Consider the following 18,294-nt stretch of genomic DNA (forward strand, 5'->3'; position numbering starts at 1 on the left):
GGCGTCTCTCGTACATATGACCGTATGCACCACTGCTTCTACTGACCTGGCCTTGCCGGCTCTGTACTCCGTTATGCCAACGCCTGCAAAGTTTGCCAGTGCCTGACGAAGCTGTCGAGACTCCCTGCGAGGTATTTTCAGCACATCGACATCTAATCGGAGCTCTTCTTTCATGTCAGTTTGGCCCTTCTCAGTCTCCTCTGGAAAAAAGTGGGTGCGGGTGCTACAGATCACGCGACCTGCTATGCAGTTATACCTGCCCCGCCAGCAAGCTGCGCTACAGACGTCGCAGATTTTTCACTACGAGAACTTTTTTAGTGCACGGTGCTTCGTGTCAAGTGCTGACTGACCGAGGCCCTACTTTCCTTTCTAAAGTGGTTGATGATAGCCTACGTTCCTGCTCTACCTAACGTAAGCTCACACCGCCGTACAACCCCCAGACTGACGGACCTACAAACCGCTTAAACTGCACCCTGAGGGACATGCTATCAAAATACGTATCGGCTTACCATCTTGACTGGGGCCCTGCACTACCCTACCTGAAGTTCACGTGCAATTCCTCCCGGCATGACACTGCTGGGTATACTCGCCATTTTATCTTTTGTTTGTAGGCGAACTAACATCGCCATTAGATACCTTGCTGCCATCTGCTGTACAGTTGACCACTCAATACGCGCCCGACGCTATTACCCATACTGACTTTGCCCCTCAGCTTGGTCACAGCAAATTAACGGCTTCCCAAGAAACACAGAAGCATCGTGATGACAAGCGGCATCGCAACGAATAATTTCCAACGGATTCGCTCCTTTCTCTTTCGTTACCTACAAGACATGCAGGCCTTTATGAAAAGTGCCTTTCTCGTTTCGCGGGCCCATATCGCGTGCTTCGATGAGCGACAGACATGTCGAGCAAGATAGCCTGTCGAATCAGACAACACTCGAGTTGATGTGACAGGTGACCACTTTTATTGGACACTTGCGCCTTTTATTAGAGGCGAAGCTTCTTATAGCGGCACCCGTACGTCCCTCGTCGTATGTAACAAGTATAACATTTTGACCTCCAAGGTGGTGCCGGTGAGAGACTTCTTCTGTGCGTTGTTGAACAATAAAAAATAGTGCTCAATGTACATGTCAATGGCTGCTAATGGGGAATGAGAGACAGGAGCATTCGGCTTTTAGTTAACGCGCAGGCTGCGATCACCATTAGCAGCCATTGGCACGTACATTGAGCACTATTTGACAAGAAAGGGTTGCTACGTTATACTCGCTGGGTGTAACCTCCTTAGCTTTAGAAAGGTTTAGTGAGCGTTGAGCTGCAGTGCCATGAATACAATGAACTTGTATATACCATGAATGAACTCGAGGTGGTTAAAAATGGGAAGTAGATACGAAGCGCAAGCCGTAAGAAAGTAAAAGCCGAATTCTCCGCCTCTCATTTCCCATTAGCAGCCATTGGCATGTACATTGAGCACTATCTGACTGAAAAAGTTTGCTACGTCATACTCGCTGGGCGTAACCTCCTTGGTTTTCGAAAGGTTTAGCGAGCGTTCGGCCGCAGTGCAATGAATACAGTGAACTAGTATATACCATGAACTCGAGGTGGTTAAAGATGGGAAGTGGACCCAAAGCGCAAGCCGTAAGAAAGTGTGCGTGTGCCACTTCTCGTTTAGTCCTTGGAATGTCCGCTGGATGGCGGTGCTTCTATATGGGGAATATGTGATGAAAAGATAGGCGAGATGGTGGTACTTGGAGCGTTGAATAGATGGACGAACGGACACATAGACAGATGCATGAATGGACGCATGAATGGACGCAGGGACGGACGCACGAACAGATACACGTACGGGCTGGTGGACATATGGACGGTCACACTGACGGATGCACGGACGAACAGAAGCAAGAACGAATGGACGGACGAATTCTTCGCCCCACTCTCCATCATTCACTCCGTGGATATGCTGCCATTTTTATATTAAGACATGCGCAGCAGGGTTGCTAACCTTACGGGACCCTGGTTGCCAGTTTTGATACATCTTCTTTCCTCTAATAACAGAGACTACATATTATGCAGAAATTACACATTGCTGGTTAATTAAGCCATTTGCAGAAAGTTCTGGTCATATGTGAGAATAGTCGGCTGTCTTCTTGATCGGGGGCTGTGATGAAAGCCAGTGACGCCTGGCTCAGCGTTTGTGTCTGCCGGAGAACTTTGTTGCCCTGGCGTCCGGTACCCTTGAGTTGTTCAGACAGCAGAAACTGGATCGTCAGACATGGGAATCTCGTTGCCTTGCGAATCCTGTGGTGCCACATCGCCTAGAAGAGAAGTACAAATGTTTGCAGTGTTCCATAGAGTCCGCAATGGTTTGCGGGGACTCTCGAAAGTCTTCATTGGTTTGGAGCTAATGTGGATTGTGACGAAGCTGCAACCCATCCTCCGTGCGGACAATATATGAGTGAGGTATGACCGCTTTTTCTATGAGGGCCTTCGTATTCCACCTGCTTTTGTCAAGCAGCCTCACAGTGTCACGTTCACCCAGTTCTTGCAGTGGGCGCCTGTGGGGATGCGTTTGATTGTGCTTTTCGACCTCTGGCGCCTTGTGATCCCCGAAATCTAGCAGCCTTGCTCTCAGCCTCCTACCCATGAGGAGCTCGCATGGTGCCTTTCCATCTTCTAGTGATGCGGTTCTGTAATTGAGAAGTTCGATCCAGAAGTCTTCATTCGCATCTACTACTTTCTTGAGAAGTCCTTTCATCACATTCGCTCTTTTCTCGGCCAATTTGTTTGAGCGTGGAAAGCCGGGGCTAGACACAACGCGGACAAGGTCACACTGCTTTGCGAAAGATTTAAATGCCTGTGGTGAAAACTGTGGTCCACTGTGTGTGCAAACTTCCAGTGGAATGCCATGGCGTGCAAATATCATGGCCAGCTTTCCTATGACACAGTGGCTAGTGGTTTGTGCAAGCGGCTCTACCTCTGGGTAGTTTGAATAGTCATCGTACATTGCAAGGTAGTTTTTCCCACAGGGCTTGAACAAGTCTACACCGACCCTAGCCAATGGTAGTTTGGGAGGAATCCTTTGCAACAATGGTTTGCTCGGCTGCTTGTAAGCAAAACGCTGGCAAATTGAGCACCTGGAAGCTTTATCGGTTATTTCTGCCACATTGCCAGTCCAGTACATGAGTACGCTTCCAATTGTCTTGCATTTGCCGACACCCAAGTGACCCTCATGCAGACGCTGCAACATTTCTCTCTGCTGGAACTTTGGAATGACAACTCTGGAGCCACGCAGCGGTATGCGCTCTACGTAAGATAGTTCTGCTTGGAATGGGGCAAGCGGTCCTGTTATGCTTCGATCATCTCTTAGCACTTCAATTACTTGCCTTATCTTTTGATGCTTCATCGTTGATCTCTCTATACGCTTGCTTGCTAAATCACTGACGAGCATGGAGAGGACGGCCGTCACATGAATGGCAACGTCTTCAGGCTCGCTTTCTGGCTGCTCACTGCTGTCGCATCAGATCCTTGAAAGGGCGTCGGCCAGAGCAAGGTCTTTCCCAGAATGTACTGCAAGAAATTGTTGAACAGCATGAGGCAAAGAAAGAAACGCTGTAGGCGAGGAGGCATGCCTGACAGGATCTTCTGAGCAATGGCTATTAGTGGCCTATGGTTAGTTTCAACAATTACGTCGAAGCCAGTGATAAAATCGCGAAAACACTCGCAAGCAAATGTGATTGCCAAAGCTTCTTTCTCTATCTGTGTAGACCTGGTTTCTGCTTCTGCTAGCATCCGCGACGCATATGCAACTGGCCGCCCCTAGCACAAAACTCGACGCACCAGCTGTTATCTTTGATTGCTTTGATGCATCGGATATGGTAAGTACAGGTGCTGTGGGAAACGCTTCGCACAGATGTTTCCACTCTTTTTCATGGCCACCTGAATAATAGAACATGCACATGCTTTAATAGGGCTAGCAGATTTTTAGGCTTCTCAGAGAGGTTTTCAATAAACCTCTCAAAATAGTTCACTGCGTCCAATAGTTTCTGGACATTTTTCTTTGACGATGGCGGCGACATTTCCACTACAAATTTAGCTAACTTTCCATCTGGCGTAATTCCGTTTCGTGAAATGACGTTGCCCAAGAACCTTACCTCTTTTGTGTCAAAAACGCACTTTTCGCAGTTGAGTGTTAATTCTGCAGGTTTTGCTACCAGTAGTGTTGCTCGCAGGTAACTGTCGTGTTCCTGTTGCATTGTGCTCCACCCGAGTATATCGTCGATATAAGTGCGAGTGCCTTCTAGGCCATCAAAAGTGTTGCCCATCGCTTTCTGGAACACTTTGCCAGCAGTGCATATTCCGAAAGGCAGCCTTAAGAAGCGCTACTTTCCAAATGGCGTGGCAAAGGTGCAGATTTAGGAGGTTTTGTCATCTAAAGGAATTTGATGGAAGCCACAGTTGGCATCTAGCTTGCTGAAAGTCTGTGCGTTTTCTAGCTCAGACTCGATTTCTTCTTTTGAAGGCAGCTGATGGTTGTCGCGCTTCACACATCGGTTTGCCTGCCTGGTATCCATGCATACACGCAAGCGGCCGCTCTTCTTGTGGACAATGACAAGAGCACTCACTCATTCAGCAGCCTCTTGCATCTTTTAGGTAATTTCTTGACGTTCCACGCGGACCAGTTCTTGACGCAGTGGTTCATGAAGCGCATGTAGAATCCGGCGCGAGGACAGTGACACTGTGTTTGCTTCTTCATTCAGCTGTAGGCTGTAGGTTTCTTTTAGGCAGCCCGAGCCTTCAAAAAGCTGTAGAAATTTGTCGAACACTTCAATCTTCAAATCAGCAGGCATTTCAATGGCTTGTACCCTTGAAACAACTCCAAAACGTTCACAAGCCTGAAGGCCCAGTAGCGCTTGCTTTCTTTTCTTGACCACGAAGAAATCAGTAGGTTGTTCAATTTCACCAATGCGCAGTGGGATTGTCATGGTCCCAAAGTGTTTTATCACACCACTATCGTAGCTCGTCAGGAGCACGGAAGATGGTACAAGACGCTGTTCTTCGTCCTTAACTCACCGAAGAAAAAAGGCATTAGGAAGCAAGTTGGCCTGTGCCCCTGTATCAATTTTCATCCGTACAGAGCGATTATACAGCGTTGCTGAGATTATCCAGTCATGGGCGCGTTAATACACAGTTTATTCTCACGGCCAAGATCTGAAATTCGTCATCCGATTTCGCTCCAGTCTGAGACGGACAGGAAACCTCTTGAATACTTTTTTTCTTGTTTTTTCGGCTCGTGACTTTGGTTACAGTAGGGGCATTGGCGAATATACATTCTCGCGGGGACTGCTTTTTGCTGGGGTTCTTTTTTCGTACAATATTCAACTTCGCCTCGTCCTTTTCCCATGCCTGATTTTCGCTAGTAGCTAGCTCTGCAGCTTTGCAATGTTTTATTGCCTTATCAAGTGTGAGGTCCTTTTCTCATGGAAAACTTGTCCTGAGCTTCTTGTGTGCCATTCTGCAAACAAGCTGGTCTCGAACTATTGATTCCTTTAGGTCTCCGAAGTTACAGCTCTGAGCCTTCAGCTGAACATCACGCAGAAACTGCTGAAATGGCTCTCCATCCCTCTGTTGCCAGGTTCTGAAGATGTAGCGCTCGTAGGTCTCATTTCGTTTGGGCGAGCAGTATTCTTCAAATTTCTTCACAATAACGCTGTAGTCATTGCACACATCTGGTGACAGCTTAAATGTGTTGAATATATCAATTGTTTTTTGACCTGCTACATGAAGGAAGACTGCAGCCTTCTTAGCACTCGAGCGCTCAGTTACTGATGATGCTCCCTTGAAGTAAGGTCCATGCTCTGGCGGAGTTTCCTCCAGTTTTCGGCCGGTGCCTCAAACAGCACAAGCGCCTCAGGGGGCGGGAGTCCTTCCATGGTCCTTGCTCAGTCGAAGCCGGTATGGGCATGGTAAGAAACTTCTGACACCATGTGTCGATGAAGATAGCCTGTCAAATCAGACAACACCCGAGTTGCAGTGACAAGTGACCATTTTTATTGGATTCTCGTGCCTTTTATATATTAAGACATCTGCATCATGTCTTAATATGGTTGCCAACCTTACGGGACCCTGGTTGCCAGTCCCGATACAGTTACATATACGAAATTGTTCCTGATGATCCCTCTGTTGTCCCGTGACGTCATCTATGTGCCAAGGCTCTAGCGTAACCCCACTCCTCCTGCTGTGGCCTCGTAAACGTGCCGTGTCAACGCTTTCGCGGATGCTTGTGTTAAGTGGTTTTGGCTGTTGGTAACAGGGCATAGTGGGACATGAAAGCATGAATGAAATGCACCCCAAAGAAAAGAGATTGACATTGTGTGTGACCTATGCAGTGGCTACTAACTGATTGTTGATATTTTCACATAAAAATATATTGCCAAATTTGTAGCCAAATAGAACACGAGTGGGCCTATAAACCATCTTTACTATTGAATTATAAGTAAAACTGTTTTGAATAAGTGAAACCAGAAATTTAAAAGTAACCAGTAATTTGCCATGTGCCAATTAGTACTTTAAGTCAAGAGACGGGCTGGAAAATAGCGAATTTGGCCAAAAGTAGCCACTTACGGCTTGCCTGGCTCCATATTATATGAAAACATATATACCATAACTTAAAGCACATCAGTTTGTGAAGCATGCGTGAACAAAGCATATATATTTGCCACTTGTAACTCTTTGATGCTGATTCTATGTTCGGGATATATGACTTATAGATTAGGTCAAGGGACCGAATCTTGTTTGTGGCGGTTGAATTTTCGATGGAGGCAAAAATGCTGTAGTCCCGTCTGCTCAGATTTCGGTACACGTTAAAGAATCCTAGGTGGTCAAAATTTCCAGAGCTCTTCACTACAGCGTTTCTCATAAGCATATGGTGGTTTTGGGACATTAAACCCCACATATCAATAAATCAACCCACATTAGTGGCTCAGGCTGCTCTCAGGCCGCGCTGATTGTCGGACTGGGCTGGGTAGAATAAATTTATCACAGGGGCTCAGTCCAGGCCCGGGTCTCGCTTTCGAGTTATCGGGACAGGTTCGGGCGGGTAAGCTTGAATGACTTCGGGCCAGGTTCGGGTCGAGAATCACAGCCCATGCAGTGCTCTATAGCACATGCAGGCCAAGTACTGATGCACATTATTCATAAAAAAGGACGTTTGTGCATGCACCATGAAGCGGCGATATTAAGTACCCACTTACACAGCTATTGCCTTTTGTTTTGATTATCAAAGCACTTAAGCTTCCCGAGCACACGTGTTCTTGCTACGTCTCAGTATTATGATATGCTGAAATCATGCCTCACATCCACAGGCTGTACCGTGAACTGGTAAATGAGTCATTTTATTATTTTTGATTGAAAACTAGCATTCATGTACGCAGTCGTTTATGCAAACAGTTTTTGTGTATAGAGTGAACCCCCTCAAGACGCCCTGGCCAATTCATCGTTATGTGGAACTGTGCTAATCATGCGTATCAATGCGTACTAACCATTATCTTAGACAATGTTGAATAACTTATATTTTGACTGCGTTGTCTACTAGCCCAGCAGTAGATAGTTTGTAGGCTTCCTAGTGTTTATGAAACTCTGGTTGAGCTGTTTATGGTAGCAGTACAGCTAGTATGACATACTGGGGCAATTTATGAAACTTCAACATTTTATAATGTGGATATGAAGGGTGGGAATGCAGAACACAAGCTGGTATAGAAGAAAATTTTTTACTTATTGAAATTGTGCCCACTAAAAGATAAGCTCAATGTACATACAAAATATGCTCTGTCTACAGTCATAGCAGCAGGCATGGACTTCGGGCATCAACAGATGTGCCCTACTGCGAAGTGTGTCAGCTTTTGTGCATGCCTTATAGAACCTTTCAGCGTTATTGCGGGTGCTTGAAATAGGAATAAGCTAGGTGCCCTGTGCATAGTCTTGAAAAACCAATCTAATAAAACAACCACGAAGCTTCGTAACCTTTGTTACACCACATGTACCATCCACTCAAAAGTGAAAGAAAGAAGGGCACCTTTGGCCTGACCTTCGCAGCTTTCGTACTTTGTGCTAGTACCCTTGCACAATATCCGGTTTTTACATTGAAGAAGAACGGCTATTTGGGATATTTGGTTAAATTTTATGGTGATAAGGGTTGCAGGGCAAGCATGAAGGTGCTGGAAGAAACATGAAACGAAAGGTGAGGCAAGGAAAGCAAAGAGGACAACACGAGCGCTGATAACAACGACCGCACGTTAAAGGAAGCATGTAGACAACATCAACAGCGCAATCTATAAATTTATTTATGTGTTTTACGGTGCATGTCCAACTTTTTGTGGTGATTCCACTGAGGCGCTCATCCGTAATTGTGCAAATCTGGCCTAATTTGCACGAAGCTGATAAAACTACATCCACACCATATCTCGAGCCTATCATTTTCAAACCATGAGATATATTGTGGAAGTATGGAATGACAGCAACTCTTTTTTTCTATTTTTTTCCTCCAGCTTTTCTTGTTTTTGTTTGATTTTCTGCAGCAAAGTTTCCCACACTGAAGAAATTACAGATTTTGGAAATCCCGCTGACAGAAGTCTGTTAATCTGAATTTTTACACTATCAGTCATCTTGTGTAGGCATGACTTAGGTAAGCCAGCACTTACAGCCGACGAAGCGATAGCTCTTTTGACCAGTTTCGTGTGGCAGGAAGCATAGTTTAACAAGGGTTTAACACTTCGTGGTTGGTATTCCCAACATACGTGATTTGAAAACAATGTAATATTGATATCTAAGAACTTCAACGATCCCTGTTGGAAAACTTCGCAAGTGAAGTCTAGCCCACCCCCATGTGTTTTAAAAGCACTCAATGCAAGCTCACCCGGGCTTTTCTTATTCGTTACGGAAGGCTGCAGAAAAATTAAATAGTCATCCACATATCTGAAGGCGGTTTGTACCAAATCTAAGAGTTTTTCATTGGGGATCGTGTCAATTTTGGCAAGAAAAATGTCACTCAGAACCGGGGCTACCCTTGACCCAATGCAGACTCCCTTACGTTGTTTATAAAGAGACCCACCGCACGAAACAAAAGTGGAATTCAAGTAGAAAAGCAAAAGTTCCATGAAAGAATTAACACTGATGCCACTTTCATTGATGAACAAATCTTCATGATTATCCTTGGTTATACATTCTTTAACATAATTTAGCAATGTGCTCTGAGGAATGGAGTAATACAAATCTACGTCGATACTTAAAACAGGGCACCCAATTGGATTATGATCCTTGAGGTATCTGACAGCTTCTTGCGAATTACGGACGCGGTAGGGGTCACCAAAGACTAAACTAGATAGATGTTTCTGCAAATAACCTCCCAAAAACTTCTGCCAGGTTCCTCTTTCGGAAACAATTGCACGCAGTGGTTGTTCCGGCTTATGACTCTTAATAGTGAAAAAAATAGACAATTCTTGGGAAGTAGCTTTTTGTACGCTACGGGCTAAACCTAGCAAATTTACAGCCTGGAGGCGAGCTATAGCTTCTTTCTTGGTATTTGAACTTTTTGCTGTAACTATATATATAGTTGTTATATAGGCCAAACTGGGCGGTGCATTAATAAAAGGTTGGGAGAGCATATGAACGATTTATACAAAGGAATAAGTTCAAACCTTGTTTTGCACTGTAAAAGCTGCGGGTGCCAACCTCGATTTCCGGGCGTGAGTGTGCTGGTACGCCATGTGGACAAATTAACCCGTGAAATAGCTGAGGCGTATTATATTAGAAAACATGGTGACAGATGCGTGAGCCAGCTTTCGGTGGCCTTGCATGACAAAAAGATCGCGCTTTTAGATAGGAATTAGCCATTTTATCATTGTGCCTTCTTTTTATCGGACACTTCCCCAGAACTATGTCACATTGCTCACGTTCTCTGTTAAAAGGTTGCCTGTTGTATACAGCGCTCGTGTTGTCCTCTTTGCTTTCCTTGCCTCGTCTTTCGTTTCACGTTTCTTCCAGCACCTTTGTGCTTGCGCTGCAACCATTATTACCGGTTTTTACAGTATGTTATGCATACAGTGCTCACCAAGGGTTGCAGTGCGGGATTGTTGGTGAATCATTCGAACAGCTTTTGGGGTAGTGCGCAAAATGACGCATGGGCCTGCGCAGGCACATAGGCACTGTCCTCTTGTGCCTTCTTGTGTGTGTGCCTTGTTTCGTGCTGCATGAGAGCTGTGCAAAAAAAATATTACTGAATCGAATCCTTTGCGAGGTGAATTGGTCATTGTCTTGAAAAAATGCTGCGTGCAGAAAAGAGAGGACAATAAAGACAAGAAGATGAAATAGGCGCTCACTAGCAACTGATGTATTACGAAAGAATTCAGGGAAAATGTATTATCAACAGCAAAAGTTTGCGGGAGGCAAAATGTTCAATATAGCTCAATTCCCTTTTTGTCTGGGAACGTAATTACAAAATAAATGTTGCATACTGCACTTGGAATTCCGAAATATACAGTCACCAGCTTGATTACAAGCATTGAGCCGTGGCATATCAGAAATTCGCATTTGTTGCGTATCCAACATCCTGCAAACTTGCGGTTCATAGTACAGTACTTACTGATAAGAAGTGCAGTGTCAAAACGTGTTCAACGTCATCCACTTGTGTTACGTCATAGGCAAGCCACTTATATATATATATATATATACTTATTCGCCTGCAAAATAAGGGGCATTCTGCGTTGGTTCTCAGTCTGGCTCGGTCACTCTGGGCTAGTTTCTACAGTGGCGACGAGGATGGGATCCACAATTTCTGAGCGCGGGATGTAACCACCTACCACCACAGAACGTCGACGGGCATGACCATGGCTACGAGTCCCGGCACCCCAAGTTTCGACGAAAATCAAGATAAGTGGGAGACTTACTTGACTCAGCTGGAGGCATTCTTTGAAGCAAATGATATTAGCAAAACGGAAAAGAAAAGGGTGTTGCTGATTTCGACGCTATCAGCGAAAGTGGTAGGCGTAATTGCGGGACACTGCCCTCCACGTAAAGTAAATGAGCTGAGTTACAAGGAAGCACTCGCTTTCCTAAATTCCCACTATACGCCGAAGTGTAACGAAGTAGCCGCAAGTTACAAGTTCTTCACTAGAGATCAAACTGCCACTGAACACTAGAGATCAAACTGCCACTGAATCTGTCCGAGACTATGTCGTTGAACTCCGCAAGCTGGCAGATAAGTGTAATTTCGGCACCTGCCTTGACCGAATGTTACGTGACCGCATTGTTTGTGGCATTCGAAATCGCGCTGCGCAGCAGACGCTGCTCGAAAGAAGTGAGCTCACGCTGGCGGAAGCGACAAACATTGCTACGGCTGCTGAAACCGCTGCGCAGGAAATTAGCGCCATGATCAAACAGGATGTGGCAGCGGTATGCAGTTTAACGGAAAAATCGTGCCGGTATAAAACAAACATCAGAGATAAGAAGCAACGGGTTGCCGATTACCCACGCTGCGGAGGATGTGATCATCAAGCAAATGATTGCCCGCACAAAAGAGAGCAATGTTTTTGCTGTGAGAAGGCTGGTGATTTCGCAAGAAAGTGCTGCTCCAAATCGAGGCTCAAGGCTTGTAGCAGGCAGGCTGGCAGTGCTTACGCTGTTCACACCGAGAGCACTGAATCTGAAACAGAGCAAAGTGATATTTCAACAGTTTTCACTGTACAAGAGACACGGGAGAAGCAACGTTTAGTACACGCGTTTCGGAAAGTCATCCGTTGGGGGGGTGTACCCTTAAATATGATGATTGATACGGGATCGCCATTTTCGATAATCCCGCAAGAAGTGTATCTGAAACATCGCCTGAGCCCCGCTTATCAAAATGCAAAAAGACTCTCAGCTGCTACCTGGGCAAGCTGCCCATTGTCAGTGAACTGCAGCTTCATGCTTAGTTTTCAGGCAAAGCTGTCCCTGACACCCTGATCCTTATAGGGTGTTCTGGTCCTAGCCTTTGCGAAAGGGATTTAATCCAAGCCTTGTCAATACTTCCGAGCGAGTTCCTGGGAACAGTGCAATCGATGTCGGTCGCTCGTGACAGCCTCTGCACAGAGTTTTCTGCACTTTTCGAATCTGGGCTTGGAAGAATTCAGGGGCCACCGGTGAAATTTGACCTTCAAGAACACGCCCACCCTAAGTTCCACAAGGCACGGCCTATCCCGTACGCTCTACGTGAGAAAGTGGAAAGGGAACTAGAACGCTTAGTGAGTGAATGCATATTGTCACCTATAGAGCATTCAGAGTGGGCGGCACCAATAGTGCCGGTACTAAAGAAAGATGGGTCCCTTCGCATCTGCGGTGACTTTAAAACCACAATTAATACTGCGTGGATAACTGAGCAATATCCACTACCTAACATCGAGGACATTTTCGCGTCACTTCGTGAGGGATCGCCTTTCACTACATTGGATCTGAAGGACGCGTATAACCAGCCATCGGATGAGGAAGCGAAGAAGCTGGCCGTTATAAATACGCACAAGGGCCTGTTCTGCTATAACCGTCTTCTGTTTGGAGTTACCTCGGCTTCCGCGATTTTTCAGCGCTTCATGGAAACCGTCCTGGCTGACCTTCCAGCCGTGCAGGTGTACTTGGACGATGTACTAATAGCCGAGCGTCAAGACTGAAACGACTCTGTTCTCCGGAATGTCTTACACCGTCTGCAGAAAAACGGTGTCAAACTGAAGGCAAAAAAGTGTCACTTCCGTAAAGACTCGATCATCTACTTGGGGCACCGGATCGACAAAGACGGCTTGCACCCGTTGGAAAAGAACTTCGCTGCAATATGCGATTCATCACGGCCTACTAGTGTAAGCGAACAGTGCTCGTTTTTAGGTCTGCTGTCGTATTGTCAACGATTCCTACCGCACATGTCAGCGATCTTGGCCCCTTGTATAAGCTGCTCGAAAAAGAGCATAAATGGAAGTGGGGTGCAACTCAAGAAAATTCTTATCTAAAGGCGAAACGAATGCTTCTCAGCTCATCCGTGCTGGCATATTTTCAGCTCGACCAACCAGTGCGGTTGGAATGCGATGCATCACTGTTGGGTTTACGTGCCATCATTTCGCACCGAATAGGCAACGTCGATAAGCCCATCGCTTTCCGTTTACGCACAGTGCGGAAAAAAATTATTCGCAGCTCGAGAAGGAAGCTCTGGTATTGGTGTTCGGAGTCTCAAAGTTTCGCGACTATCTGTTGGGCCGCGAATTTGTGCTGGTGACGAACCGCCAACCACTTGTGAGCCTGCGACAAGAAGATCGACTGGTGCCTCCAATGGCGTCGGCGCGTATCCAGAGGTGGGCTCTGTTTCTAAGTCAATACCGGTACTGTATCGAGTACAGGGCCGGGAAACAAAGTGCCAATGCAGACGCACTTAGCCGTTTTCCAGTGCCGACACCAGAGGTTGTTCACTCCGAAACCTTGGCAGAATACGTGCTGTCTATGGAGCAGCTTGACAGTACGTACACGCCAGCGGGTGCTTTAAAGGCCCTTGCCAGTGCAGACAAAGATCTTTGTATCGTCCAAAACTTCATACGTAATGGATGGCCGAAACGCCTCTCAACATGTCACAGTCATCTCTAACCTTATTTTCGCAGAAGACTGGAACTGTTGAGCGCCGAAGGTCGGCTCTACTGGGGTCATCGAGTTATCATACCCAGCAAGGCGCGGGAGCCCATGCTATCAGAGTTACACCGGTCACACTAGGGAGCATCGGGGATGAAAAGACTGGCTCGGACGTTGTTCTGGTGGCCAGGGTTGAATGGTGAGATCGAAAGTTTCACTCTTTCACATGCGTGCCATGTGTACAAGCTCAAGCAATGCCGCATCGTCAGGAGCCTATCAGTTGGCCAGAAACAGGGATGAAGTGGTCACGGCTTTACATTGATTACGCTGGGCCAATAGAGGGGCGCATGCTACTCATAGTCGTCGATTCGCACACGAAGTGGATCGAGGCATTCCAAGTCAGATCAGCAACTACCGAAGTCACAATTGCACGGCTTCGCGAATTATTCGCGCGTTTTGGTTTGCCGCAAACTGTAGTGTCTGATAACGGGCCCCAGTTTGCAAGTCAGCAGTTTGCCCAGTTCATGACAGATAACATAACGTATCTACGCAGTGCCCCTTACCACCCGCAATCGAATGGCCTTGCGGAACGCACAGTTCGCACTATCAAGGACGGTCTAGTTAAACACTCGATGGTAAACGACCTCGAAGTTAAACTAGCACAAGTATTGCTAAGCTACCGACGCATGCCTCTACCATGCGGAAAGTCTCCTTCGGAACTGCTGCTTAATTATCAAGTGCGTTCACGCTTGGATACTTGTGTGCTGTCTTTATCTCGGAGTCATTTGCAGCCTTTCAGATTCCAGCCCGGAGACCCGGTGTGGGTGCGCAACTTTGGACACGGGATGCGGTAGTGCCCAGGCATCGTCAGAGGCTCTGAAGGTTCACGTTGCGTGAAAGTCGACACAGCAGAAGGGCCGACCCGGCATCACTTAGACAAGATTCGTCCGTGAATGTAACCCGGGGCTCCAAAGGCAGACACTTCTGAATCGGTACCGCCCAGCCGCGACAACGCGGAGCTGCAAGCGTCACCACGGGAGCAGCTATTAAGCCCGGTCACTCCAGCACGCATGAACGCTTTTCCCGCTCCTTCGGCAACGCCACCAACATCTCTTCCAGCTGTGGCTGCTTCCCCAACTCCTCAAGTCTTACGAAGGTCTACCCGACTACGAAGGCCCGTGCAAAGACTCAATCTTTAAAAGAAAGGTAGAAGTGATAAGAAGTGCAGTGTCAAAACGTGTTCAACGTCATCCACTTGTGTTACGTCATAGGCAAGCCACCTATATATATACTTATTCATCTGCAAAATAAGGGGCATTCTGCGTTGGTTCTCAGTCTGGCTCGGGCACTCTTGGCTAGTTACTACACTTACATCACAAGTGCGCCGGAAACATGCATTTAAACCTAATCTATCGAATCAGCTGAAATCTCTTCTCCTGCAATGTCTCAGCGTGCTTTTTAGAGTAATAAGAAACATTCGAAACAATGAATGTGTAAACCAAAAATGTGATGTTCAACGTTTTTGGGATTGTGCATTTTTTAATAGTGTTGTGTTTTGTACGCCTAGATTATGGTCAACTTTAAATAATATCAGCAGATAATTAAGCCTAAGACAGTATTGTAAATGTTAGCTATACCATTTTAAATGTACTGTAATAATTGTGATATAGACGGGAAGCATGAATTTAGAGTGGCGCAAAAAAGCAGATGAAAAGGTAAATTATACGAAGACAAGTGCCGACTAACAACTTAAGTTTATTCAATAGCACAGAGTGATATTGCCACATGCGTTTCTTTTTCACACTTATGTTTCTTTCGGTTTTCGCCCACAAAGCTTGTCTGGAATGCTCAGCGCAAACTGCGCCTCATTGTTCTAGAAGATTGACAGTTATTATAGATCATTCTGTTAAGATTATGCCCACTTCGTGAACTATATAGATTACTTTGGAAACTATGTCGCCACTAGCGATAACGCTAGAATATTTGATGGCAAGTGTATAAATGCTGACATTCTTCATCGCTTGTCAGTTGATTGATGGCTGACGTTCGGCTTGCCGCTATCAGTGCCAGTGTGTTGCTGTAATCTGACTTTCCTTTTTCGTGATCACAAGTTTCACCAAATAAACAGTTAACCTGACCACCCAGTCTGCTCTCTTCGTCCGCGTCACTACCCCATGACAACATATACTCACACATGGCTAAGCACTATGCAAAAAGCACAAACAAAAACCATAGCAAGTTATCCGTTCAGGTATAAGATTTCTTTATCTTTAAGTGCAGTTGAGGGACAGCTGATACAAGACTGTTCTTTATTTTGAATGTTTGATCCTTCGATTATTTGTTTGGTATTAAAGTTCTGTAAGAAAGCTATGCGCGCCGTCATAACAAACGTGATTGAGTCAAATACGACGTGTCCTATTCGTGATTTTTTAGTTTTTGCATTCGTTCGGTTATTCTGGGTTCAACGTTCGCTCACTATGTCTGTATGTCAATTATATGTTAAAGTTGCTTTTATACATTGACACTTTCACTTACGTGTATGTCTGTTTTTTATATAAAACGGTAAAAAAAAAGCTCATTTTTTTGTGATGATCAAGTTTTGTTCTATTGAGAAATCAGGCGTCTTAACCTTCACCTCTTCAGAAAACAACATTTTGCGAATGACCGCATTGCCCAAGCGGCTACCGGACCTAAAAGAAGGCTCGAGCGCATTACACTTGCATGGGAATTAGAAAAGGAGGGCTTCCGTAGCCACCCTCTTCCTCTCGAATGTTCGTCCTTTCCCTCTATTTTGGGACGTCGTCAGTGATGTCATGAAAAAAATTTTCTGTTCGTGCATTATTTCTAGCAGTACGCCTGGCAACTGCCAGTGGTGAAATCGGTGCTGCCGCTGCTGAGAGTGAATACATGGGAGGTATAGGGAGTTTCTGCCCCCTGCTATCGCAGCGTAGGCTGGCCTCATGTTCCCTTGACCGCATGTTTGCAAAACTGCCCGTCTGTCCTTATTGTCTTTTTGTCTGCTTTTGGGACGACCAACTCGCCCATTATCAGTGCTACTCATAGATGTGAAGAAAGTGAAGTGGATGAAAAGACAACTTGCTGCTGGCAGCAAATGAACCTATGACCTTCGGATCATGTTCCCGTACCAACTTAGCTGCTGTTGCGGTCTTTCCCTCATTCCTTGATTAGGCGTTTATGTGCATGAAAACCATGAAAGCGTTAGTTGCCGCAGCTCCTATCCTTGATGATGAGTGTGGAACACTCATTTGCCATTTAGTGTCACATAGCACGTGAATATTTACCAGGCCGACAGCTGACCAATGAGCCCTCACATATGTCTCTTGGCTGCATGCTGATTTTTAATAAATTGATATCAAACAAAAAAAAAGCAGTCGGAAATTACTATAAAGTCATCACATATTATTGTGTCGGCATGAGCTATGTCTGTCAGGATTGTTGAGTGTTCTCTATGTTTCTTGTTGAAGTCCATATTGCCAACCTGTACCACTCATGCAGGACCCACATTGGTACAGGAATGATGCAAAACACGGCCTTCTCGCTGGAGCCAGAGCCAATCTGCAGCAGAACGGCTGGATCTCATGGCTTTCTCTAGATTCCCTCATGGAGAGTTCCTTCTACAATCTGTGCCTGCCATTGCTTCCCTCCACAGAAGACAACACCTTGTGATCTCACTTACCTAGATTAGCACTTCTTGCCTTCAGAACATGATGTCGATTGTTTTCTTCAAAGTGGCACTCGAGGGACATCAACAGTAGTTTCATGGGGAAGATGATGACTTGAAGAAATTGAAGGTTTGTGAAGAGGCCAACATTTTAACGAATAGACTCGCGGTAGACTCGTGATAATTCAAATTTTTAATGGATGATTGATATGTGGGGTTTAACGTCCATATGATTGGGGTTTAACGTCCAAAACCACCATATGATTATGAGAGATGCCATAGTGGAGGGCTTTTTGACTACCTGGGGTTCTTTAACATGCACCCAATTTTTTTTATCATTCATACTTTCGGTTAATTCAAACAAAATTCAATTTTTTGGTTGACCCTCTATTTTTTCAGTGTATTTAAAAGCCTCTTAATTCAAACTCCGTCATTCTGTTAATTCATACTTCTTGCAGGTCCATACCAGAAAACATCTGCTGCTTTCCCACTACTATTTAAAAATTTTTGTGTTTATATAGTCCTAACAGTCTAAAACTCAAAAATAAGAATCCCTGGTCTTCAAGAAAAAAGGCTTTGCTAGTAAACAAATGTTTGAAAAAAGCACAAGCATGGTAAACCGTGATGCTTTTCAACTGGTATAAAGAGCTTTGTGCTGAAAGCACATACCTTTAGCAATAAAGCAGTTGGCAATTCACAATTTCTTTAAAATGTGTGATCAGCAACAAATGGCCAATAAACTTGCAGACTTTACACCTCTGCTTTCTGTTTACTGTGTGCAGTTCGAGCTTAAAGACACTTTTAAAAATTTTAAAGGTGATAAAATCAGTGTGTAATCATAATGTGTGGTGTCACCTCACCCAGACTCATATATTTGAGAACTTCTGACAATTCAAACTTCTTGATAATTGACACAAAATTCAGAGGTCCCTTTGAGTTTGAGTTTGAAAGAGAGTCGACTATATTTACATTGTTGCGCTGACAAA

General features: G+C 45.3%; 1 protein-coding gene across 3 annotated transcripts in view; it reads left to right on the plus strand.

The window, feature by feature from the left end:
• Nucleotides 1–18,061, plus strand: part of Ufsp1 (UFM1 specific peptidase 1) — a 147,762-nt gene extending 129,701 nt beyond the window's left edge. For 2 of the 3 annotated variants that reach the window (XM_037418126.2, XM_075882527.1), the window contains one exon: nucleotides 17,143–18,061. In XM_037418126.2, the coding sequence (XP_037274023.1) occupies nucleotides 17,143–17,313 (171 nt within the window). In that variant the 3' untranslated portion in view covers nucleotides 17,314–18,061. Of the gene's footprint in view, nucleotides 1–14,417; nucleotides 15,767–17,142 lie in introns of those variants that run through there. The other variant, XM_075882528.1, reaches the window with a different exon arrangement.
• Nucleotides 18,062–18,294: the final 233 nt, after the last annotated feature.

This window comes from Rhipicephalus microplus, unplaced genomic scaffold (assembly GCF_043290135.1).
Source record: "Rhipicephalus microplus isolate Deutch F79 unplaced genomic scaffold, USDA_Rmic scaffold_12, whole genome shotgun sequence".
Lineage (NCBI taxonomy): Eukaryota > Metazoa > Arthropoda > Arachnida > Ixodida > Ixodidae > Rhipicephalus > Rhipicephalus microplus.